This window comes from Letharia columbiana (genome assembly GCF_014066305.1).
Source record: "Letharia columbiana isolate WasteWater2 chromosome Unknown Sc0000025_s0, whole genome shotgun sequence".
Classification (NCBI taxonomy): domain Eukaryota; kingdom Fungi; phylum Ascomycota; class Lecanoromycetes; order Lecanorales; family Parmeliaceae; genus Letharia; species Letharia columbiana.
In genome coordinates this window covers 621093-645556 of record NW_023501067.1, presented here as the reverse complement: position 1 = coordinate 645556, position 24464 = coordinate 621093, and the positions used below count along the sequence as shown (strand labels likewise).

At 51.4% G+C, this 24464-nt stretch overlaps 12 protein-coding genes across 12 annotated transcripts; 7 read left to right on the top strand and 5 right to left on the bottom strand.

Annotated features, from left to right (window-relative positions):
* Positions 1 to 21: 21 nt before the first annotated feature.
* HO173_007715 (uncharacterized protein) lies at positions 22 to 285 on the bottom strand (the record flags this gene model as incomplete). Its single annotated transcript, XM_037309615.1, has 1 exon — positions 22 to 285. One exon carries the CDS (start codon positions 283 to 285, stop codon positions 22 to 24), a length of 264 nt encoding a protein of 87 aa, XP_037163694.1.
* A 1196-nt stretch (positions 286 to 1481) lies between these two features.
* On the top strand, positions 1482 to 1793 carry HO173_007714 (uncharacterized protein; the record flags this gene model as incomplete). The annotated part of the gene is made up of 1 exon (XM_037309614.1): positions 1482 to 1793. The coding sequence occupies one exon, from the start codon at positions 1482 to 1484 to the stop codon at positions 1791 to 1793; it is 312 nt and encodes a 103-aa protein (XP_037163693.1).
* A 241-nt stretch (positions 1794 to 2034) lies between these two features.
* On the top strand, positions 2035 to 2820 carry HO173_007713 (uncharacterized protein; the record flags this gene model as incomplete). The annotated part of the gene is made up of 2 exons (XM_037309613.1): positions 2035 to 2494; positions 2543 to 2820. The coding sequence occupies 2 exons, from the start codon at positions 2035 to 2037 to the stop codon at positions 2818 to 2820; spliced, it is 738 nt and encodes a 245-aa protein (XP_037163692.1).
* A 1088-nt stretch (positions 2821 to 3908) lies between these two features.
* On the top strand, positions 3909 to 4893 carry HO173_007712 (uncharacterized protein; the record flags this gene model as incomplete). The annotated part of the gene is made up of 2 exons (XM_037309612.1): positions 3909 to 4038; positions 4127 to 4893. The coding sequence occupies 2 exons, from the start codon at positions 3909 to 3911 to the stop codon at positions 4891 to 4893; spliced, it is 897 nt and encodes a 298-aa protein (XP_037163691.1).
* Positions 4894 to 5223: 330 nt separating this feature from the next.
* Positions 5224 to 6494, bottom strand: HO173_007711 (uncharacterized protein; the record flags this gene model as incomplete). Its single annotated transcript, XM_037309611.1, has 5 exons — positions 5224 to 5252; positions 5302 to 5649; positions 5699 to 6080; positions 6131 to 6326; positions 6382 to 6494. The coding sequence occupies 5 exons, from the start codon at positions 6492 to 6494 to the stop codon at positions 5224 to 5226; spliced, it is 1068 nt and encodes a 355-aa protein (XP_037163690.1).
* A 1574-nt stretch (positions 6495 to 8068) lies between these two features.
* HO173_007710 (uncharacterized protein) lies at positions 8069 to 11110 on the bottom strand (the record flags this gene model as incomplete). The annotated part of the gene is made up of 4 exons (XM_037309610.1): positions 8069 to 8107; positions 8170 to 8739; positions 8796 to 10442; positions 10493 to 11110. 4 exons carry the CDS (start codon positions 11108 to 11110, stop codon positions 8069 to 8071), a joined length of 2874 nt encoding a protein of 957 aa, XP_037163689.1.
* Positions 11111 to 11483: 373 nt separating this feature from the next.
* HO173_007709 (uncharacterized protein) lies at positions 11484 to 12323 on the top strand (the record flags this gene model as incomplete). Its single annotated transcript, XM_037309609.1, has 1 exon — positions 11484 to 12323. One exon carries the CDS (start codon positions 11484 to 11486, stop codon positions 12321 to 12323), a length of 840 nt encoding a protein of 279 aa, XP_037163688.1.
* A 1042-nt stretch (positions 12324 to 13365) lies between these two features.
* Positions 13366 to 14964, top strand: HO173_007708 (uncharacterized protein; the record flags this gene model as incomplete). The annotated part of the gene is made up of 1 exon (XM_037309608.1): positions 13366 to 14964. The coding sequence occupies one exon, from the start codon at positions 13366 to 13368 to the stop codon at positions 14962 to 14964; it is 1599 nt and encodes a 532-aa protein (XP_037163687.1).
* Positions 14965 to 15770: 806 nt separating this feature from the next.
* Positions 15771 to 17556, bottom strand: HO173_007707 (uncharacterized protein; the record flags this gene model as incomplete). The annotated part of the gene is made up of 3 exons (XM_037309607.1): positions 15771 to 16616; positions 16670 to 17139; positions 17187 to 17556. The coding sequence occupies 3 exons, from the start codon at positions 17554 to 17556 to the stop codon at positions 15771 to 15773; spliced, it is 1686 nt and encodes a 561-aa protein (XP_037163686.1).
* Positions 17557 to 18623: 1067 nt separating this feature from the next.
* Positions 18624 to 19526, top strand: HO173_007706 (uncharacterized protein; the record flags this gene model as incomplete). Its single annotated transcript, XM_037309606.1, has 2 exons — positions 18624 to 19103; positions 19194 to 19526. 2 exons carry the CDS (start codon positions 18624 to 18626, stop codon positions 19524 to 19526), a joined length of 813 nt encoding a protein of 270 aa, XP_037163685.1.
* Positions 19527 to 19612: 86 nt separating this feature from the next.
* HO173_007705 (uncharacterized protein) lies at positions 19613 to 20527 on the bottom strand (the record flags this gene model as incomplete). Its single annotated transcript, XM_037309605.1, has 1 exon — positions 19613 to 20527. The coding sequence occupies one exon, from the start codon at positions 20525 to 20527 to the stop codon at positions 19613 to 19615; it is 915 nt and encodes a 304-aa protein (XP_037163684.1).
* A 627-nt stretch (positions 20528 to 21154) lies between these two features.
* On the top strand, positions 21155 to 22929 carry HO173_007704 (uncharacterized protein; the record flags this gene model as incomplete). The annotated part of the gene is made up of 4 exons (XM_037309604.1): positions 21155 to 21358; positions 21414 to 21569; positions 21621 to 22516; positions 22572 to 22929. The coding sequence occupies 4 exons, from the start codon at positions 21155 to 21157 to the stop codon at positions 22927 to 22929; spliced, it is 1614 nt and encodes a 537-aa protein (XP_037163683.1).
* Between the last annotated feature and the right edge of the window lie 1535 nt (positions 22930 to 24464).

The following is a 24464-nucleotide window of genomic DNA, read 5'->3' as shown; positions in this document are numbered from 1 at the left end:
TGAGCATCAGCCATGGTGCATCTACAAGCTGTCAAGGTACATACCAGGCTCAGCTGGAGGAGCCTCTTCTGAGGCATGCGCTTCGGCGTCGGCCGGAACGCCTTGCTTTTCATCAGCGGGAGCTTTTGGCTCCGGCTCTGGTTCCGGTGGAGAACCGAACGGATTTGACGGTGGTACAAGTACTGGTGGTGTAGGTGGAACGAATGTCGGCATCGCTGAGTAGCTCAAGTGAAGAGTCTCAATTTTATGCCAGACATATGGAGGAGGATTGGCGTAAAGAGGCATGTTGGACTGCCTTTTCTACGCCGGCGTAGTTGAAATCAGGAGGAGGAGGATGTGTTCGATTGCTCATATATTCTTCTCTGTCTTGTAAAAGATGGTCCTACCATCCAATTGGGTGCTTTACGGAAGGGTGGGCCATGAACGAATAAGCACCGGATCTAGGGTAAGACGGGAGAAGGATCATGACTGAGCAAATTGAATCTATGTCAAGTTGACGTGCAAAGCAAGACGACGAGCCGGACTACCAAAAGAAGCGGAGGGCATAAACGTCTTGAATCCTTCAGAGTCTTGTATAAAGAATGAACGAGACAGAAAAGAATGCCATGCACCAAGATTTGAAAAAGAGAGAAAGTGATCACGCAAAGTCTTGCATCATGTCCAGGTGATGCAAGTTGGGCGACCAATTGGAGCCACGTCGACAAGTAATTCCTCAACATAACAGTAGGTAAACGGCCGGCACACAGGCGGCGAGCTAGTAATCTCTCGATAGATCCAATTAGCGTCTGCTCAAGTTCTGCATGTCGGTATGCTTCCTCTATGGCTCTTCAGCATATGGAACCGCTTCCCCCGTGGGGTTCGCTGCAGGTTGGTGGCCGGCTTTGCTGCCCAACGCCCGTGATTCGAGTATGCACTAGAGGCACAAGTCTGCATGGTGGAAAAGCAGGAGAATACATGATCGTAAGCCTCACGTTTCGACAGCTGCACGGACGACAGAGATTACGCAAATATGAAAGCGAGAGAGAAATAGATTGTAGATAAAAGTGTGAAAAGTGAGGCTGATTCAAACTTTCAAGGCTGTCTAAATTCAGGGCGAGCAAAGGGGAACTGGGAAGAGAGTGACTTCGGGCCCAGCCGTAAAACCTTGCAGCGCTGCTGCCACCCGGAAGCCCGCATTTAGCGCCTAACACCGTAAACTTGGAACTTCTTGGAGCCCATGGGCCCTATCCAACATGCATGCCCTCGATCTTTGGACTACACTCTTTATCTCCCTGGACATTTTCAATCTCCCACAGCATAATTACTCCTCACTTTCTCGCTGGCTGATTGCAAAATCCTTTGCATGCCGTTCCGGTGACAATTAGTAGGCATCAAATTCAGAGACGAGCAGGATCAATCAAGGGCACATGATAGCCACAGCATCGATGCCAATCACCCAAGACCCTCGCGACGGCGTATGATACTAGAAAGACCTAGTATCAATGGCCGAGGCAGAATTCCACCATAGAGACGTCCTCAGGCCCCACCTCGATCGCTTGCTGTCCTCTCGAGATTACCCAAAGACCATTTGTCCATCGGAAGTCCCAAGAGCCTTGACGGCCGCAGAGCTCAGAGCCTGCGGTGCTTCCGACTGGCGAAGTCTCATGCCCGCCGTTCGCGACATACTCTGGAATATGCGAGAGAAGGGAGAAGTAGAAATACTCCAGAAAGGATCGTTGGTGCCTCAGGGTATTGACTTAGGCGACGTCAAGGGTCCAATACGTGCGAGAAAGGTCTCTTCAGCCCGAAGCTGAGGTGACAGAGGGTACACACCGTGTCAAGAACATTGGGGTCCCTCCTTAATTGCAAAAAGTCTGAGTCATTTGTTGTTCATCGATCTGGCAGCCTTGCCCTGCCAGGCAGCGATGATCACGTGAGTCATCTTTTTGCACAGCCTTACTTTTATATCCATTCAACACTCTTTCTCCACACTTCTCCCATTCTATTTGTTCGCTTAAAGCACTGGTCCTTTGCTTGGTATACATCTACGGTACCATGACTACCTTCACTATTCCCCAAGACTTCCTGTCAGGCCCAGGTCCACAGGTCCAAAAGAGCGACGTGGACTTCAGGTATACCGAATTACCAGAATATGAAGGCCGCTATGCTACAGTCCTTGACAACGTCTTCACAAAAGACGAATGCGATACCCTCGTTCGGGCTGCTGAAGCCCAGAGTAATGGCACCTGGGAACAAGCCATGATCAACATCGGAGGAGGCGCGCAAGCATTGATGACAGATACCCGAGACTGCGGCCGTATAATCTGGGATGACACAGAGGTGGTCGAGAGGATCTGGTCGAGGGTCAAGGGTTTGGTTCCGGAGATTGAGTCTCTGAAGGGCATGGCTAGAGTGACAGGGAATGGACCTGCCATGCGGGGCGAGACGTGGAAGATGACCCGACTCAATGAGCGCATGAGATTCCTGAAGTATGGCGCGGGCCAGTACTTCAAGCGTAAGTCTTATCTATCCTCGTCAACCATATATGCACTAACTCCTTCAGCACACAACGACGGCTGCTATGTGACTCCGGACGGCAAGGAGATCTCGTTCTACACCCTCCATCTCTATCTCAATGAGTCAACCCCCACCAACAAGCTCCAAGGCGGAGCGACGACGTTCCACTCATATAACATGCAACGCTCGTTAGATGTAGACCCAAAGGTAGGCAGGGTGCTCATCTTCCAACACCGAGACCTGCTGCACTCAGGCGCAGATGTTACAGGCGGCACCAAGCTAACTTTGCGAACGGACCTCATGTATGGGAAGGTGAAGAAATGAAGGTCTAAGCTGCGTGTATGGTACAGAAAAGCTCCTGCTTGAACCAAATTTTGTACAGAAGAGTGGAGGAGTGGATAGATAGCCCAGTACCTAATACAAATCGTACATAAAAACGCCCACGCTCGATGCTCTATCCCACGCAAATGCCAAACAGCCAAACCCCTCCAGCAACCCACTCTAGTAGTACGCATCCAAACAGAAAGCCCACCCCCCCCCCCCTTCCTCATTCAACCACACCTCCCATCCCCCCCCCGTCCTCCACCTCTCCTCCCACCTCGCGCACTCAAACTCCCCCTTCCCCAACTTCCGATTGACCTCGTTGTGCGCCTCGCACATCCAGCGCCCCAGCCCCTCCCGCCCCTCCACCCGCGGCGCGTTGCCCCCCCCGCGCCATCCAGGCCCGGAAGTCCTCGGCGCACGGCCAGCACGGGTACAGGCGCGCGAAGAGGGACAGGAACTGCCGCATCTCCGCCTGCTGGGCCGCCGTGGCGGCGGGCGGGTAGGCGGCCGAGAGCGCGTGCAGGAAGGTCCAGGTGGAGCGGCCGAGGGCGTCGACGTCTGGGGGGCAGTCGGGGGGCGGGGGGGGGGGGGGGGGGGGGTCGGTGGCGGGGGCGGGGCGGGGGCGGGGGTGTCTTTTCTGGTCATGGCGGCCCAGGAGGAGAAGGAGGTGCAGGAGCGGCAGCTGGGGTGGTGGTTAGCTCGGTCGGGATCATCTGGTTGATGCGGTCGCTGTTTGCGGGGAGCGGCTGGACTCACGGTTTGCCATCTTTACCCAGCACTACGCCCTTGGGGATGGCTTTCTTTTCCGGCGCTGTGGGGTCTTCGGGGTCCGCTGTGGGCTTCTGATTCGTCTTCTGTATACCGTTGAAGAATTTGTCCATGGCGAGGATAGGCGCACAAAGGAGAGAGAGAGAGAGAGAGAGAGAGAGAGAGAGCGCGTAGGAAACAGTAACGAGTATTCAACGGCTAAATCTCGGCGCCTTGTCTCCGCAAAGAAAAAGAGAATGCCATGACCTCGAAGCTTCAATCGGCCTGGCCCTTTCCATATAGCTAGATAATTCCCAACTATTTGCGCGCCAGACACAACAATGTCCACGACTGCCAACTCTCCCAATCCACCAATACCGATCCTCCTCCTCAAATCCCCCTCCCCCACCCCCCGCCTCCGACGCCTACACCCTCCACCTAACCCCGCCCTTCCACCCAACCTTCGTCCCCGTCCTATCCCACACCCTCCTCCCCGACCCCCTCATCAAACTCCTCCTCACGCACTTCACTCCCAACCCCTCCCCCGACCACCTACCAGATCCCAACCCGTTCCCCTACGGTGCTTTGATATTCACATCCCAGCGCTCCGTCGCTGCGTTCGCTTCCGCGCTGAATGCGCCGCAGGTGGTGAAGATTAGGGAGGAGGTGGCGGACGGGCTGGGTGGCGGTGGAGTACGATTGTATGTGGTGGGGCCGGCGACGGGGAGGGCGTTGAGGGCGGTGCGGGATGAGAGGTGTGCTGGGTGTGGGATTCATGGGGGTGAGGAGGCGGGGAGCGGGGAGGTGCTTGCTAGAATTATGTTGGGGGAAGGGGAGGGGAAAGGGGCGTATAGTTTGCGAGAGAGGGAAGGGCAAAGCATGAAACCGGCACTGTTCCTGGTGGGGGAGAAGAGGAGGGATATCATACCGCGCATGCTTATGGATCCGAAACTGCCAGAAGGGGAAAGGATACAGGTTGACGAGATGGAGGTTTATAAAACCGGCGAACTGGAAGAATTCGAGTTCCATTTCACGCAAACGCTAACCCGAACGGAACCCGAGACGGTCAGGTGGGTCGTGGTGTTCTCGCCCACGGCCGGGGAAGGCATGTTGAGAGGTCTCGGATGGCTTGACAAGGCGAGTGAGAGGGTCAAGGCCTGTATAGGGGACCCGGGCAGGAGGACGTTCGTGGCCTGTATCGGACCGACGACGAGGAACTATCTGGTCCAGGAGTTTGGGTTTGAACCTGATGTGATTGCTCAAAAGCCGAGTCCGCAAGGTGTGAAGGAGGGGATTGAAAGCTTCATGAAGGAGAGGGCGCCATGAGCATCTCTCCGCTGCATCTAGATCCAATCGATGAAAAATGAATAATCGAATGCTGAAGTTAATTCGCTATCCTTCTTTTGACATACCCACGTATACAAACCCCACGTATACAAGCACACACAGCCACTCAAGCCGAGATTCAAAAGGGTAAGGAAAGTCCACATATGCACGCGGATGCTAAAAGACACATCGCCTAGGCCGATTCTTTAGCACCGAATGAGATCGGGAGAGCAACATCTATCGTCACCAGCCGAGATATGACACCTAGACATGATTTTGTCTTCAACTGTCCAAATCACGTCGTCCAAATCGCATCATCATTAAAGGATCCTATCTCATGATTTCTGCAAAGATCAACTCTGCATTACAGTCAGCAACGAGGCAGTGCACGGATGATAGACAGCCTACGTTTCAATTCCTCCTTGGTTAGCGTATCTTTGTTCTTGTCGAAGTCGAAGAACTCCTCGGGGATGGCTTCTGCGGTTGGCTCATCTTCTGGATCGTGATATGGCTCCAAGTAAGGGTGCCGCAACGCCTCTTCGACGGTGATTCTCTTCACAGGATTGAATGCGAGAAGCTTCTCTAACAGATCCAAGGCAAGATCGGAGGTCTTGGGGAACATCGCTTTCATTGGGATCTTCTTCTTGAATGGCAGAGAGCGGATGTATTCCCGCGCACGCCGAGACTTGATCCCATAGTAGTCCTCCATGGTTGGGGTGCCGAGAACGTCGAGAATGAGTGTCAACTGGTGGTGGTCTGGCACTTATCAGTAGTGCTGAAGGAAAGGCACGCGGTAGATACTTACAATCCTTTCCGGGGAACAGAGGCTTGCCATTCAACATCTCCGCCAAAATGCATCCCACACTCCATACATCAATGGCTTTCGTGTATTCTTTGAACGTAAGCATGATCTCGGGCGCGCGGTACCATCTCGTTGCGACGTATTCAGTCATGAATCCTGAGTTGTCTTCGGTAGATGCTGCAGATCTGGCAAGTCCAAAGTCACAGACCTTCAAATCGCAGTTGGCATTGAGCAAAAGATTGGAAGGCTTGAGATCGCGGTGGAGGACGTTCGCTGAATGCATGGCCTTCAAAGCACGTAGCGTCTGATAGATAAAGTACTGGCAATGATCATCGGACAAGTCTTGAGTGCGAATGACACGGTGCATATCTGTCTCCATAAGTTCCTTGGAGGACATTAGCACAGTGCTGACCCTTCGTGGGCAGTCATGCTTACCTGAATTAGGTAGACTTCTGAAAATGTATCGTAGTTCCTTGGCTTCTGAATATCAAGGATAGAGATGATGTTTTCGTGGTTGAAATAGCGTAGCAGCTTCATCTCTCGTAATGTACGGAGGCAAAACATGGAGTGGTCGAAAGGAGTGATCTTCTTGATTGCTACCTTCTGGCCTGAAGGTTTGTGGAGCGCAGAACTTCTGAGTCTCAGTACATGCTGTCCCAGAGCGTTCTCGCCGTACGGTGGCTTACCACACAACGCCGTAGGCACCCTCTCCCACGACATCTTGAATGTCATATTGATCAGAGACATTGAAGGAGATCTTTCTAGACCCGCCTGGTGGCGCTGGTTGCTGACGTGACATTGTGCGTTGCGAAGTCAGGCTTCACAAAAGATGATTGCGACGAGGATGAGTGTTGGGTGAAGATGTAATTCTAGAAGGCGCCGTTGAGAGGTACGAATGGCCGCTGTACGAGTAGAAGAGTCAGTCAAATCACCTTTCAAAAGATCTTGGTAAAGTGAGAAGGTTCTGTGTTTTCTTAGCAACCTGTAAGATGTAGAGTCATAAACAGCTATGAAGCGTTGCTTTGAAGCATTAAGAGATTCAGGGCCAAAGTTTCAGGATGCGCAAATGTTATGTAGAGTACGGGAGACCAAACATATCTTGCAACAGATGTCGGCGCCATTTCTCCAACAAGCGGGCAGGAGCAATGAACTAGATCGGCAGCAGTCGCGGTCGAAGAAAGCGAGTCACGCGGGATCATTTGCTGTGCAGCTCACCTAGCGTAGCGAATATGAAGCTTATAACCGATGATCTTCTTCTAAACACGGCCACTGTAAGCTCTGAGTGTTCTGGTAGACTGGAGTTGCTCGCTTGTGCTTTTGGGCAGGTGCTCGGTCGTCTTCGGTGCGGGGTCTTTCTATATTAGGCTCTCTGACGAAGCTGCATGGAAGGTGGGCGGTGTTTCAATTCTTGACAATGAAATGTGAGTCGCTGTCTTTGACGGTAGATCAATGCTTCGGCTTGCTAAAAGGGTATCGGAAGTCGTGGTTGTCTGCGGTAGCTGGGAAGGCTGAGCCTCTGGGGCTGAAGTTTGGGGAACGGCAAAGGATCCGAGGCTATATGCACTGCGTCTGTCGGTACTTTTAGAGTTTGTTTCCTTCGCTATCGTGGTATGCACTGATGCGTCGTGACGAGAAGTGAGGCTGAAAGGAAGGATTCTGGTACCTTTCTTTGTGCTGCCTTCAGCGTGAACCCCTCCAATCAGATTCGGCCTGTGTCTCCGGACCTGAAACCGTTGAGGTGCTTGGAGCAGCCACAGACGCGCAGAGCTACTGCAGTAAGACTCTGACTCTATAACAGTGCCTCGTTGTTTCAGAGTTGTTGCAGTGGTGGTGCTGCTGACTGAGTCAGGTACACAAAAGGGCAGCGTCTACGCATGGCGCTAGTGGTGGGGAATGTCCAAAAACAGCTGCACGGGGTTAAGCGCCGAGCGCCGCATTGCCGGACAGTATTGGCACCACCAGGCACCACTGGCTTAAACTTACCTTGCGTTACTTTATTCTATTTCTAGAATCTTTCTAAAATTGGGGGACATGCTATTGGCTAAGCTGTTCAAGAGAGAGATCATCCTACGGCTTACATAATAATAGATAATTTGGTTGATCCTGAAACCTGCCAAGGGACAGATCTCGCACGCTGGACCGTTGCTTGTTTTCTGGTACCGAGCTTGCGAAACAAGGCGAACCTTGTATTGCCACGAGGTCGAACTCGCCTTTATTAGATTTAGCATGCATGTTCGATATGTAGACAATGTGCATCAAGTTGACGTCTTAGACGAGCCGGCAGTCCCATATGGCTGAGAAACCATAGGATTGGCACTAATGCCCAAGATTGAGGGAGCAACAAGCGCTGCTTAAATCATGTCAGGCCAGCTTTCATTGGAATGAACTCAAAAATCCTTCTGGTTCATTCATCTATCATTGAGAGATCTATCGTCAGTGAGTGTCGCGGGAAGTTTGAGATCGTGGGTACTAACCTTTTCCCTCATAGTGCCCAACCATTGGGCCAGACTGACGCCTTGGTCCGCCCTGTCCTCCACGAGCATGGATTGGGCCCACAGTCTCATTCCCGGCTCGCCATCTTCTCGTACCACATACAGACTCGGTACGACGATGCTCCCAACCCCCTTGCTCCTGTGGTCCCGACTCTTCTCGACGATGGCTCTGACCCGCTCATTGAAGTCGTTGTCGAGCACCGGCAATGTCGTCTTGCCTACTTTCAGTTGTGTCCGATCTAGCACTTCGAAGACATCTGCCACCAGCTGAGGGACAGCTTCGCGGCCCACCCAAAGAAATTGCGTTTGACCATCATCAATTAGGTAAAGCCCATATGGAACGAGACTCTGGGAAGAGAGGTTGATCGCGGGCGGTAGAACGATGTCACCATTTTCTTCGTCGGGCAGGCCAGCACTGTCGGGCATGTCGTGCAATGAATACATTCTAGGGTATATAAACTGAATAAGGAGTGGTAACGGCAAGGTCGAAAGCTGACACAAGGCAGCGGAGCGCATATCGCTTGGTATTTGCGCAGATTGTCGAAGGCCAATCTGTACACAATGAGCATTTGACTCCCTCTCTCAGGGTCATGTGGGCTTGAACGCACATTTTTGATTAATCCCAGGAAAAGAACGGGCAAGCATCTCAAATTCGTGGGGAATTGCAGGCCACCACCTCCCATATTGCCACCAGCTAATTCTTTCCGGTATGTCTGTAGAAGCTCAATAAGCTTAGCTCGTAGCGCATCTCGTGCAGGTTCTAGTCCGCTGCCCAGAGCACGCTCAACGGCTTTGTGACTGAAGACTGTAGCAATCGCTGCTTGGTCTGCAGAGGCGTAAACATCCGCAAGTGACTGAGTGGTGGGCAGGGCAAGGGTCATAACTCTGATTCTTCTTTCACCATTGCATGTCGTGTGCAGTACAGCACTTTGTAAGCAGACAACGCCCTTTGTCAATGACTCGTCGATAGCAACTTCAACTACGTAGCCCTGGTCTCGAGGGAATGCAGGGAATGCACAGAGATCCGAACTGCGATTAAAGAAATTGCCGTAGAAGGTACTCATCCGCAAGCCAGTAGTAGCTCTAACACGGAGCACAGCTTCGAGGCCAATCTCGGCTGACAAGTAGTCAGAGAACTCCCGCGCAAATTTGATTGCATCTTCGCTTCTTGCCGCATTCCATCCTGGGTAAAAGTATGTTTGACCTCCCGTGTATCTTGGTAGGTTGCTCAAAGACGCAACGTCTTGGTACTGAGATGAGAAAAGGAACATATCGATAGATACTTGATTCTTCGAGCATTCAACCGCAAAGCTCTTGTAGAAACTGTTTGCAGTCTGTAAAAGACTACTCTCCTTGCTGGTTCCAAGAATTTTCTTGTCTTCTCTCATCTCAAGTTTCCCTTGCCCAAGGTTCGGAAGGCTTGCAGTTAGAACGGTAAGCTTTCCGCCCACGGGAGATATGAGCTTATGACCAGCTCGCAGTGCGGATCCCATGCAGGAGCCAGTGTTCTGAGTATTTTGGAACATCTCTTGGAGCTTTCCCAAGAAGTTTTCGATGTTCTCTCGACACTCAGTTAGTGTGACCAGTAGATCGACAGGTGTTGGCAAGAAGGGCTCATCAAGATCGCTGACGACCATCATGCTTGGCTCACCATTCTCGCTGTCATCGCGAGGGATGGAGAAGTAGTGCAGGCTCGAGTCTACGGCCATGAATCCAAGCCTCGTTCGTCGATCAGCATTGGGGATGCGGTCCAAGCTCTCAAGAATGCAGCGAGCTCCTGTGGCTAGCAGACCGTTGGTTACGGAATTATAGCTGACATCGAAAAGGAACAGGTAGACTAATGGCTGAGGTGGGCGGACCATGTATTCTTGAGGTGCTACAAATTCCACAACAGAGTGGTTGAGTTCGGGCCTTGACCATCTGTCTAACTGCTTTTGCGCGGCTGCATCCCAATCAAAGGCTTGTGGAACCTCATTTGTGAGATTGCACATATTACACCGCCATCGATGGCCTTGGTCTAGAAAGGTCGCGAACGGGTTGATGTATGATCGGCAACGTCTACATCGAGCGATAACCTGGTCAGGGACAACCGGAACTGGGTCTTCATGATCGTGCAATGAGCTATAAGGTTGTATGACCAGTGCGAAGGGTAGTTTAGACTTCTTGAGCAATGAGTGCGTTGTTGGGACAGCGTTGAGTGTAGAGCGAACGTATTTCGGGGAGCAATTAGCATCTGGAGAAGGAGTGACGCTGGACTACTAATGTCAGCGGTGAATGGCTTAATTTGAGATTATCGTGTACTCACATTGGGTGGCAGATTTATCTGTGGTGGAGGGCGGCTAAGTTCAGAGACATCCAAATGTTGGTTCAGGAGATCAGTTGGTATGAGCTGATTCATCGCAGGACGTCCTTGCACCTGTCCCTGCATCGGCACAGGTACATTTTGCCCTTGGCCGCCCATAGCAAGATTGCTCATACCCTGAGTGACCCCTGCCATACCAGGTTGCGCAGGGGGTACTCCATGTGTAGGGTAAGCTGGGTCGGGAGGCTGGTAGCCACCAACAGCAGGAGACGGCTGTCCGTAGCCAGGGGCTCCTCCCATGCCAGGCGAGGCCGGATTCGATCCATAGACTGGTCCTGGATATCCTGGCTGCGGTTGTGGTTGCATGCTAGGTGGTCCGGGATACGCTCCCCCACCTTGTTGCTGCCCGCCTAGCGCCGAGTTTGCACCTCCCCCAAAGTCATACGCTTGCCCAGCATAGTTGCGTTTTCTTCGACCTCCAGCAGTGGATGCTGGTAGGCCGCCTTGTGCGTGAGGCACATTCTCTGGGGCCTCTTGCTGGTTGGAGTCATATTGCTCTTGCTGGTATTGCTCGTGGCCTGGTTGACCATTGGGAGGGTAGCCCGGCTGTGGGGTTGCCATGATCGGGCTCGCCCAGTGCCAAGTGATCTCGTCTGTCTCCGAAGCTGCAGGTTGTGGGTTGAGAGGTACCTCAGGCTGTTCGAGGGGCTTTTTTTCTTTCGAGATTTCCAAGCCTGTCCACACTTTGGGTCGGCTTTCTGGGCAGATCGCTAGAGGCAGTGTATAGGGACAGCGAATGTGTGAGTACACAAAGGAATAAGAAGGGACGAGCCTGGCGCCTTGAGCATTCGGAACGCTACTCTCTGTTTTTTAGACTTGAGATCTGTAGCTTAGCACTTGGCGAGACTCTGTCCGCTGACTAAGCTTAAGCTAGATCTCTTGGCGGCGTCGCGGCGTACAGGCAAGCTGTCATTCTGTGAATGTTGACCAGAGCATGCTAGAACCGTGCATACTCGACATGGCACAGGCGTCGAATGTATACGTTTCCGACCACTCGGAGTCGGTCTTGAAGTCTCACAATTTACGTACGGCTGCCAATTCAGCTGCATACCTCCTGAATTCCATTCTCCCAAATATGCAAATCTGTGACATAGGTTGTGGTCCAGGATCCATCACGACTGACCTTGCTGCATTGGTACCTAATGGTCAAGTTGTCGGCATCGATATGGGACAAGACGTAGTCGGCAAGGCTCGCTCAATGGCTGCTGAGCGCGGTATCAAGAATGTCAGGTTTCAAGTTGGAGATGCACATGCTTTGGACTTTCCAGATCACACTTTTGATGTTGTCCATTGTCATCAAGTTCTAAACCACATCGCTGGCCCTGCCAATGCACTGCGCGAATGGCGTCGAATTACAAAGCCAGGTGGCCTCGTGGCTTGCCGCGAATCAGATTTTGATTCTGCTACCCACTACCCTGAGATCAAGGGGATCGCCGACTTCAAGGACGTATATATCAAAACGGTCAGATCCCGTGGTGGTGAACCGAACGCGGGACGCCATATGATTGCATGGGCTCGCGAATCAGGCATTGACCGTTCTTGCATTACTGCTAGTGCAAGTGTCTGGTGTTTTTCCAGCCCAGAGGAAAGAGGCTACTGGAGTAAAATGTGGGCCGATCGCCTACTAAACTCGTCGCTTGCCAAGAATGTGATTGACGGTGGCTTTGCCACTCAAGAGGACATCAATTGCTTTGTCCAGGGTTGGCGGGAATGGGAGACCGACGACGATGGTTGGTACACTTTGACTCATGGGGAAATTCTTTGCCGAGTGTAAGACGATTAGTACCCTTATCATCCAACTTCAGATTGTGAGAAAGCGTCGTCGGGTCTCAGAATCTAGTTAATGGACAAAACGAGCACCAGGTCTAATGGGATTTCTTTGTCAGATAGTCTATTGACCAAGCGCCTTCGAACTTTCATTGCATTTGCTCAAATCTGCCTTGGCTTTGCTAGAATGCTTTACTTCTCTTCCACAATAATAGCCGCAAGCCTGAATAATTGACGATAGACTCCATGTGTTCCGTCTGCAGGACAGGGCCAGCAGGCAACATGTCGAAAATAGGCAGTTGACTGTTGAAGTGCTCAGATTCCCAGACATCGACGATATCAACACCGTTAAGAATACCGCTGTTTGCTTTTCAGCCTGGGGCGGTTGCGTTCTTGAACGACCGATTTAATAAGGAAGATATCCGAATTCGACTCAGAAACAGGAGGACAGCGTACGGGGCTGCAACTCTTCCCGGACAGCTTGCTTAGTTGCTTGCCAATCTCAGCAACACCGACGGAAACTGTTATAAGCATGATTTGAGCGGGCCCAGGGCTTTATTACGCAAGAAGGCCTCTCCCGTTAAACATGTGGCCGCCTTACCAGCCGACGGTTGCTTAAAAGAGTCTGTTTGCTCAACGTCTGCAAAGTTGGCAATTCTGGCTTGGTTGAGGTCATTGGAGACGAGACTGCGCACCTCTGAATGTGTCTTCAGTCAACTGTACTGCTCCTCACTGTAGACGCTGCTGTTTCCATACACTTGGCAATCTGCACTGGTGATGTTGAAGCGGCCGATGAGAGGATGGGCCTTAAATAGAAAGAGTTTCCGTATCGATAGAAGTTGATAACTGCCATATGGTACGAGTGTACTACCACGCATAGTACGAGTAGACTTGTCGTACTCGGCCACCGTACTCGTATGCCCGAGTACGCCAAAGAATTTATTTCGACAGTGAGTACTGGGCTTTCTACTCGGAAGAATTGGTTCTGCTGTTTCGCCTTCATGGAATTTTTACTTCTATGAACCCCCTGACACGGGGCAAAAGTAAATATGTCAGCGCCAGTACTTCCCCTCCAGCCTGTCAAGCTGCCTCCCGGACCGTCGCCTTTGACCCCAGAGCAAACATACTGGCGCACTTTCAAATCACAGCAGCTCGTGCCCTCGCCCTCAAACAACCCAATCACTCACATCTCCAGCCCCCTACCTCCATCAAATGCCCTCGCTCAAGCGTCAGACCACTTCGCAGTCACAACCGGAACTCGTGTACAGATCTTCTCTGTCCGGAGCCGCAAACTTGTGAAGACTATATCTCGCTTCGACGACATTGCCCATGGCGCCGAGGTCAGACGTGATGGCCGTGTCATGGTTGCTGGAGATGAGGGCGGCACAATACAGGTCTTCGATGTCAATTCAAGGGCTATTCTCAAAACTTGGAAAGAGCACAAGCAGCCGGTGTGGACCACCAAGTTTTCGCCTACAGAGCCAACAACTTTGATGAGCGCGAGCGACGACCGCACTATCCGATTGTGGGATCTCCCGAGTCAGGATAGCACAACGACATTCGTTGGTCACCAGGATTATATCAGAAGTGGGGCGTTCATGCCAGGACAAGGGTCTGGGCTTCTGGTTTCTGGAAGTTATGATCAGACAGTTAAGCTGTGGGATCCTAGAGCTCCGTCAAACGCAATCATGACGTTCAAACATGGAGCTCCTGTTGAGGACGTGTTGCCCATGCCATCTGGAACCACCATACTTGCGGCTGCAGACAACCAGATATCAGTGCTCGATTTGGTTGCAGCACGGCCTCTACAAATATTGAAGAACCACCAGAAGACCGTCACATCCTTATGCTTAGCCTCGAACAACACAAGGCTTGTGAGTGGAGGATTGGACGGTCACTTGAAGGTGTTCGAGACTACTGCTTGGAATGTGGTGGCCGGGTCGAAATACTCATCGCCTATACTCTCATTATGTGTCATTAGCGCTGGTAATGCGCGGGAAGATCGTCATTTGGCAGTGGGTATGCAAAATGGAAATCTCTCAATCAAGACACGGCTGTCTGGACAGCAGAAGGTCAAGGAAAGGGAACGGCAAAAGGAGATGCAAGCATTGATCGAAGGCAATATTGAAGAACTTGATAGGAAGAGAGCAAAGAAGAGGCCGAAGGGATTGGAGAAACGCTTCAGAGGTCAGGACTTCACTGGCGAAGGCGCAGACATCATCATCGAGGGACGAACCAAGGGCAATTACAAACCCAAACCGTGGGAAGCTCAACTACGAAAAGGGAAATACGCAGCAGCTCTAGACGAAGTGCTACAAGGCCAAAACCTCACTGCAACAACAACCCTCCTGACCGCCCTCCGTCACCGTTCTGCAACAAGGACCGCATTATCCGGTCGAGACGATGTATCCCTCCAGCCCATCTTCAAATGGGTATGCAAGCACATCACAAACCCTCGATATGTCAACCTGTGCGTCGATGTAGGCATGCTCATCCTCGACCTCTACTCATCACACATGGGGGAGTCTCCTGAGATAGATCGACTCATGGCACGACTACATAAAGTGGTTCGCGCGGAAGTGGAGAGGTCACAGCAAGCTTGGCAAACAGAAGGAATGCTCGGGATGCTCGTCAACTCGGTGGGTTGAAGCTGAACATCTGAATGGCCTCGGTATCAATCTTTCGTACCATTCACCAGGAATACCACTGCCGTAAATCGCGAAGAAGAGGGCCCGCTTGAACACCGTGGTATCCGAGCTTGATCAATAACCCGCTTTTGCAGATGCTGGCTGGCGGGTATGCTGGGGGCGACGATGAGGAGTTCTATCGGAGGAGAGATGCACATGCTCCCGGGGTCGAGATGTGAGTCGATCCGTCGATCCGCACAGTCTTATTGAAGCGATGAAGTCGAAGGCTGACAGGTTGATAAGGGCGTTGCATTGAGGATGTCGCTCACGCTGCCCTCTTCCTCGCCAGCGATGAGGCGCGAATACAGGGGACCTGAAATCTTGGTTCACGATGGTCTCACGGACCTTGGCTAGCTACGTAGATTCAGACAGAAAGTTTTCAATCAAAATTCTCATCGAATGACCCTGGCTCACGACGTGCCGCGAACGTTCCAGTGCATGAGAAATCCGTACTATTGAAGCTACATGCGTGAAAGCCAGGTTCCCAATCACGTGAAAGCCGTGTCTATAAGATGTTCGGGTATGTTCAAACGAGGGAGATTCAGGCCTCGGAGGTATACAGCATTAGAGCATACGCCGGTGGAAGCACCGCGTCTTGCCCTTCAAGATGCACCACATGATCAGCAAAAATGCCCCCCCCTGAGATATCGCTCAAGCTCCGCAACGCCTCGCTAATGCAATCATCATTCATCACTTGATCGACCTCGTCCTATGTATGCATCTTGCCAACCTTATTCTTTTGCTGCAATCTCGTGTATTAGTCCACTTCAACCGGCCTGATTCAGCTCCCTGTCCATCACCTGCCTCCATCTCGGCCCGAATCTCCTCATGGCCCAAATGACGGCGCTACTCGCCGTAGCAATGACACCGACCCCCGTGAACAGCCACCCGTTGCCGATGGCACTGATCAACGGCTGCGCGACGATGGCTCCCACGCATGAGAAGATGTTCCGCACAAAGTTGTTCACCGCGACGCCGTTGGACGCCTTTTTGGGCATGAACTCGGTGAGCATCGTCGTCGCCATGGCAAATATGAGCATGGAGCCGATGCCGAAGAAGAAATTCGCGACCAGGGGGACCAGCCAGAAGATCCCCTTTTCGGCGGTCCAGCCGTACCAAACGAGTGCTGACGGATAGAGGAACGCAGCGATCCAGGCGTTCTCGCGCATTCGATCTTCGGGTCTGTACATCAATTTGCCCTTTTCATCGTAGCGGCCAGCACGCTTGGCTTCTCGTGCCATGATCTTGTCCGTCCATTTCCCGCCAAAGAGGGAAGCGAGGACGTAGCCAATGGAGTTGGGGATGTAGGTCAGGCCGACGAGGGTGGTGGAGAAGTTGTAGGGCGGCTTGGAGAAGGTGGTTTGGAGCGAGACGTTGAGGAGATACAGCGACCCAAAGGTGATGCTAGCGTAGTAGACGGTGATGAGGACGGCAGGGAAGCGGAGGTAGAGAATGATCTTCAGGGGGTCGAGGAAGATGCGTTTGGCCGTCTTGATATGCTTTGCTGTTTTGCGCTGGACGCTTTGGCGGGATGTGGTGCGGGCTAGGTTAGGGCCGTCGGAGGCGAGGTCTTTTTCGGTCTCTGAAGAGGGCGATTTGGTGGCTTTAAGCGTCTGAAGAGGTACCATTAGGAAGATGTAGGATAGAGTGAGTACAGAAGACTCACTTCTGGTAAGGCGAAGAAGAGGAAGACCAGCACCGCTCCTCCGTAGATCGCAAGAAACCATTGAGTGCTCCTCCAACCGAACTTCTCAGCCAAAGCGCCACCAATGATTGGCGCGAATAGAGGTCCGCACAATGGCCCAAGATAGAATATGCCCATTGCTCTTCCCCGTTCTCTGACTTCCCAAACATCAGCTATCGTACCAGCCCCTACTGCCTGCACGCTGGCCGCTGCTCCGCCGCCCAGTACACGCATGATGATCAGCATGGCAATGTCCTTTGACACCGCCGAAAGGATGTTGAATAGTAAAAACAGCGTGAATGATGTGAGGTATATGGTCCGTCGCCCTAGGGTCTCTGAGAATGAAGACCACCAAAGTGGGAATATCGACATGGAAAGCATATACAAGGCGGCTGAGAGATTCGTGATTGTGGGAGAGGTGTGTAGGTCGTCTGAAATTTGAAGAAGTGAAGCTAGGGATCGTTAGCCAGAATTGCTATGCTTTCGTCGGGAATCCTACGGAATATAATAGCGCTCCCCATTGGAGCTGCCACGGCCGCCAGTGCAACAACAAAGGTTATGTACCATTTGGTTCTTCGAGGGTAGTGCTTCGGTTCCTCGACTTCTGCCAGAATTGAAAAGCGTCCGAAGAGGCCTCGCCGCTGCGATCTAGGTACTTTTACCGGCTCTGGGTCTTGGATCTCGGTCTCTACCATCTCCACGTCTTTCTCTTTGGTACCCGAGACCTCTGCTCCATGCTCGGTTTTATGCAATGACCCGTCCGGACTAGATCCATTCTCGATCTTCTCCTCCAAGTCAGGCCCAACATGTTCCTTGGGAGACTCGCGGTCTATCTCTTGGGCAGCGATCTTGCCAGTGTCGTTGTCCATGTTTGAGGTCGTATATCTTGCTCGTGGTCTACAACAAAGAAAGAGTGGCCGAAAGTCATCCCTGGGAAGATTGTGTACAAGAATTGAAAAGGTATGTAGGCAACATATAATCCTTACCAGCCGTATGGGCTTTTCTCAAGGTCTCGTCATGAGGCAATGAATGTGGGGAAGTAGGATTAAAGGGATGATATAAGATACATGACGGACAGCACAAGATTGATTGTAAGAAAGGTTGAGAGCTGTTCGAAGAGGGCCGACACCGGCAATTATAAAGTGTGGGGGGGGGTAACACATTTTGACATGTTTCTAATCTTTCATATTGTCCAATAAATGCTGAATGATGCTGAATTAGCGTGAGGAAAGTCAAAGCATTATGGTGCCGGAGAGCCGTTGTCAATCGCCGCAGAAAGAGCTAACGGAAGAACGTCATCCGCAAAGGGTCCGGGTCTTGTGTCTTCTGCTAAGATCGCTAAGCTTTCTATCCATCCCATTTGTGGACTACAAGTAGTGCACCGGCTCGTCTTACCTTAGGTACCTTACCTCAGGTTTCCTTACAATTACTGCAACACTGCGTTGAACACGTAGAATACTCGCTCCCTCATCCAAGCGCATCGTACCGTCGCTCGACCTTTTGGTAATAGGCTAGCTGCACTGGCCAGAAAGTTGAAGGATGGGCCACGAGAGATGTCGTTTCGCGAGGCTTCTTGCATCCGAGGATCCTTCTGCGGGTAACCTAAGGTACCTTAGTGTGCCAAGGAGCTAACGGGAAGGACGTCATCTGGTCAACCTACCTAAGGGTATGTTGCTAAGACTGTCCGTCTCATTTCGGGAATAAGGTAGTGCTTAAGCCCTGGTGGCTCCGTCTCGTGACTTCCCTTTTCCAAAATCCAAAATCAGAAACCACACGGAAACACTTGGATGGATCTGGAGGTGGGTTGGGTAGATGGACCGCTGCTACATTTCATCCTCTTCTGAGAACCCTTCCTTGCATCCTCACTCGTCCGTGGCATATATTCACATCAATTTGCACTGTCCTGTGGACCGAATGATAACGGAATCCAGCAGTCATGGCATTGCAAGAAGATCGAGCACGCTTGATGGCCCACTTCGCTGGTGATATCTCAAAGCATCAAAACAAATGGTCGGATCTGTGGGACAAAGGTGATTTCTTGCCGTGGGATCGCGGCGTGCCTAATCCAGCTCTCGTCGATACCCTCACCGATCAACGAGATCTGCTAGGCACATGCTTCGTGGAGGATGGTTTTGGGAACAAGCGAAGGAAGAGAGCTCTGGTGCCAGGATGTGGAAAGGGATATGATGTCTTGCTGCTGGCTGGTTTCGGATATGATGCCTTTGGACTTGAAGTCAGTGAAACGGCCGTCAACAGATGCTATGAGGAGCAGAAAGCCAACGGACATAAGTATCCTATAAGAGATGACAGTTCTGGAGCCGGAGCGGTCAAATTCATGCATGGCGACTTCTTCGGCACCGATTGGATGATCAATATCGAAGGCGACGGCAAAGTCGATCTGATTTATGACTATACGGTAAAAAAGTTCTTCTTGAGGGCCTCGGCAGTTGAACAATCTGTTTGAGGCGACAATCGTGAGGCCCAGCGACTGACGAAAATTTGACAGTTTCTCTCGGCTCTCCCACCAAGTTTCCGTCCTGATTGGGCACTCCGCATGGCACAGCTACTTGCCTTCAAAGGTAACTTGATCTGCATTGAGTTCCCTAGCGCGAAGGACCCTCTCATTGGTGGTCCTCCATTCGCTTTGCCACCTCAAGTGTACACCGAGCATCTCGCCCACCCAGGAAAGGAGCTTCCGTATGATGATAAGGGGCACGTCAAAGAAGGAGTATCTGGGCCTAAAAGTCCTGTTGCGCTGACTAGAGTGGCTCATTGGCGGCCAAGGCGCACACACGAGATCGGTAAAGGGCAGGATTGGGTGAGCATATGGCGGTATTAGCTCGTACTTCCAGCTACATATAGTCCAAGTCCACAAAATACACCGATATTTCTTCCGATATGGTGTGTTCATTCAAAAGCCGCGTATCAGTGTGCTTTGCGCAAAGAATTGTAATGCTCCCCGAGTCCAAAGCTGTGGTGGTAGTACGCAAGCCACAGCGTCCTCGGTCCATTGTCGATTCCACATTCGATCTTTTCGACTTTTCCGTCGCCTTGCAGCACATTGATGTCGACTTCATAAGCCTTTGCCAGTGCAACAATCTCGAGATGCCCACCCCATTCTCCGGTGTCTCTGATTGTCGTCACGTACTGATCAAGAGGTTCCTCAAGGAAAGGCGAGAAGTCTTCGGGGTTTTGTGAGATATATGCAGCGGCCACTCGCCTTGTTATCTTGTAGCCAGCAATTGCAGACTCGTCATTCGTAAAGTTAATTTGAATTCTTGGTTTCAGGCCAACTTCTGAATGCTGCAGCTGATCTGCCACAGCGGCATACAGACAATGACCATCTGAACGGATCTCATGCTCTTTCAGACTTCTCGAAATGTAAGCCTCTCGCATGGCTTTCCTCTCCTTTTCCCGGAGGTTTGGTAGATCGGCAGCTTCCTTCTCGGCTTCATCAGCTACAGCTTCCTGTTCAGCAGCTCGACGAGCTAGCCTGGCCTTTTGGCGATTCGGCTTTTTTGCATGGCCGTTGGTCGCTGGAGTTACGGAGACGGACATCGCATTCATTGACTCGCTGATGTCTTTCGGCTTCTCGAGAGTGACGGGCTCATCATCACCGTTGACAGAGACACTTTCACCGTTCTCCGTTTGCGGTGGGTCACGAGAATTCAAAGCAGCTACCTCAGCATCGTGCTTCTCTTTGAGCTGTCTCTCAAGCTCTGTACATTCATCGTTGACCCCTTTGCGAGTCTTCTTGGTAGTCGACTTTTTCTTTTGCGTTGTTCTTGACTGAAGATCCTTTTGTTCCTGGCGATGTTTCCTTTGCAGATCCTCCATCATACGCTTAGTTGAGTTGACGATCGAGGTACACAGCTCTGATGTTTCAAAAGGCAAAGGCTTGGCAGAGACACAGGTACAGGATGAAAAGGAAACTTTTAGCGGAGGAAAGTATACCGAGCCGAGGCAAAAGTGCAATCCTCCGAGCCTCCAGAAGCTGTGTATTCAGCATCCCACGCCAATTTCAAATAGCAATATTGAACATGAAGCTCACACGCAAGTATCGGAAGCGTAATGATATCTTAATGCAAATGGTATAATATCGTCGAGGCAATAATGCAAAGTCTGCTACGGAGAATATTCGGCTTACCCACAAGTCGTACTCTCAACAAACTTCGAACATGCTCCCTTGGACCGGGCCAGCCAAACAACAGAGCTCCACCATGAAAGCCTCGGCCGCCATTATGAAGCCAACAAGCCGAACCCGTCCGTCCTTTACACAACCATTCCCAGGTCTTGGGATCCTCTTTCCCCAATTATCCATCCCATTCGACAACGCCGATTTCAACGCAATTTCCTTCCTCTTCTGCTCGATTATACCCAAAGCACGGACCCGGCAGCCCCAGAGGAAGATTCTCCTTCAAAGCCGCAATTCTGGCGGATCAGGTACCATTCCTGTTCGCCGTCCCAATGTCTTCAGTAGACCATGAGGACCAACTTTATGAAGCGGACGTCAACGCCGTGAAGAAATGGTGGACGGACTCTAGATGGAGGTACACTAAACGGCCTTTCACGGCTGAACAGATTGTTGCTAAGAGAGGGAACCTCAAAATTGAATACCCGAGCAATGTTATGAGCAAGAAATTGTGGCGTATCGTTGAAGGCAGGTTCAAGGTAGATTTTGGACAACTTGTCTAGAAACCGTCAGGCGGGCTGATTTGATGTCCAGGATGGCGATGCTAGCTACACGTATGGCTGCATGGAGCCAACAATGCTCACGCAGATGGCGAAATACCTTGATACCGTCTATGTTTCCGGCTGGCAATGCTCGTCAACTGCGTCCTCTACCGACGAACCCTCGCCGGATCTGGCAGATTATCCAATGGTGAGACACATTATCCAATAAATGATACCCCTTGGTACTGACACTTTGTAGAACACTGTCCCCAACAAAGTCCAGCATCTCTTCATGGCTCAGCTTTTCCACGACCGCAAGCAAAGAGAAGAACGAATTACTACTCCCAAGGCGAACCGTGGCAATGTTGCAAACACTGACTTCCTAAGGCCTATTATTGCAGATGCAGACACCGGTCATGGAGGTCTTACAGCAATCATGAAGCTCACAAAGCTTTTCATTGAGAAGGGGGCAGCAGGCATTCACATCGAAGACCAAGCGCCTGGGACGAAGAAATGCGGCCACATGGCAGGGAAGGTTCTGGTACCGATTAGCGAGCACATCAACCGTCTGGTGGCTATCAGAGCCCAAGCAGACATCATGGGCACCGATCTTTTGGCTGTCGCCCGCACGGACTCCGAAGCCGCTACGCTCATAGCTTCCACAATTGATCCGCGGGATCACGGTTTCATCCTAGGCATGACGAATCCAGCTCTCCAGCCTCTGAACGACCTGATGGTAGCAGCCGAGCAAGCGGGAAAGACTGGGGAGCAACTGCAAGCGATCGAGGACCAATGGATGGCCCAAGCGGGTCTCAAGCTCTTTGATGACGCAGTTGAAGACATGATCAACGCTGGTGTGCACGTCAATAAAGCGGGCTTGGTCAAAGAGTACCGATCAGTGGTCAGGGGCAAGAGCAACTCTGAGTCGAGAGCCATCGCTAAGGGTTTGACTGGCGTCGACATCCACTGGGATTGGGACTCGCCACGGACAAGAGAAGGGTTCTACCGTTATCAAGGCGGCTGCGGATGTGCTGTAAACAGAGCCATTGCTTACGCTCCGTATTCAGACATGATATGGATGGAGAGCAAAAAGCCAGATTACAAGCAGGCAGAAGAATTCGCTAATGGAGTGCACGCTGTCTGGCCCGAGCAAAAGTTTGTTCCCTCTTGAAGATCCCTAATGTTTTCGCAAAGCTGACAACATCATCAGACTCGCCTACAATCTCTCCCCATCCTTCAATTGGAAAGCAGCTATGCCGCGTGATGAGCAGGAAACTTACATCAAGCGCCTAGCTAAGCTTGGATACTGCTGGCAGTTCATCACGCTTGCCGGCCTGCACACAACAGCTCTCATCTCTGACCAATTCTCCAAAGCATATGCTAAGCAAGGAATGCGTGCCTATGGAGAGCTTGTTCAGGAACCAGAAATGGAAGGCAAGATTGATGTAGTGACTCATCAGAAATGGTCGGGTGCCAACTATATCGACAATATGCTCAAGATGCTAACTGGCGGTGTGAGCTCGACGAGTGCAATGGGTAAGGGTGTTACAGAGGACCAATTCAAGTGATATTTCACAGCGTGTAAATAGCGCGTCAATACACCCAACTGGCGGTGTGAGCTCGACGAGTGCAATAATAATGATGTCCCTTGGGACCAGTTCAAGTAGTTTTCCACAGTGCAGATAGCCCATCAGTATACAGATGTATGTTACTACACTGCTAGTCCTACCGTGATAGCACCCATGCATGCCACAAGCCACGCCGCCCCTGTCGAGAATCCCGCGGTGGCCGTGCTCACCTGCAAGCTCGCCGTTTCAATACCCATCGGTGCCGGGTTGTCGACTGACCACACCCGCTCCCCTTTTCCAACGGTGTCGTTGATACCAAAGTAACCACCCCCAATAAAGCTCTGATTCCCACGGCGGATGAAGCAGCAGGGATCGTATGCTCTGTAGGATATGAGCGGGACGTCGACATACGTTGGAGCGTGGTAATATTGGAGAAAAGATCAGGATAGGTATTGACCCCTGCAGCCGATTTCTTTCAGCTCCTGATAGCAAGTAACCTCAGGTGGTCAGTCTAGCGTTTGGTACACACTTCGTGGGGGCCGTAGTATTGCGGTATCATCATTGTATTTGCAGGGTTGCCGTTTGGTCGTCTGGTATAGATGCCCAAGACGCCCTGATCGTGTCGTTGTAGGGGACGAGTTGCGCGCTGCCATCGACGATGTTTGGATAGGGAAGCGGGGTTTGGGGGGGGGGGTTTGGGGGGAGAGGAAGGAGTGTTTTGAGGGGAGACTAGGTGGATTGAGTAGAAGAGAGAGAGAGAGAAGCAAGGCCTTTGTGGAAGACGCGCGCTGCGGAGACGTGCTGTCTGTTAGGCAGAATGGACGAGGCGAAGACAGGAGAGAGAAGATAGAGATGAATGAAGAGGTATTGTAGGAGTAACAGTGATTTACTTCTCGAGACGTGAGGCGAGAAAATCGGTCACTACGCGCTGACTCGGAGCTCCCTCGACAGCTTCGCCCCTTCCATTTCGCATCGTCCATGTGCCCTATTAAAAGGGGATCTTTTGAGGATAAGACTATCCCTTCGGCTGGCGATTTGGCAACATGCATGAAATTCGGATACTATCTCATAGGCGTAATATATCGCGCTCACCACTATTCTACGAGTTCGCGCGTGGGCTTTTCAGAAGCGTCTCTTATCGTCTTAGATGCTGTGCTTGAATAAACAGCAAATATATTTGGAGTGTGAACAGATGGTTGCTTGCGAGATTTTCCCAACGGGTCGCCCGATGACTGGCGTAACAAAAGCTCAGATATCGGCTTGAAAACAATACTTACATCCTTTCATGATGGAATACATATGGAGAAATGGCAGCTCATAGTGGAAGCATATCACATGGAGCGCAAAGCCATTGCGATAACAAATGCATTGCTTTCGCTGGTGTCGTTAAAGAGATAACAAAACAAATCAGACGAATAAGAGTAGAGTAGATTACATTACGGTGGCTCGGAGGTAGGACCAAAAGTCCTGGACGCCAAGACTTCTGCGCCAAGATCTCGGTTGGACAATAGTGAGCCACGAGGTGCTTCGGAACT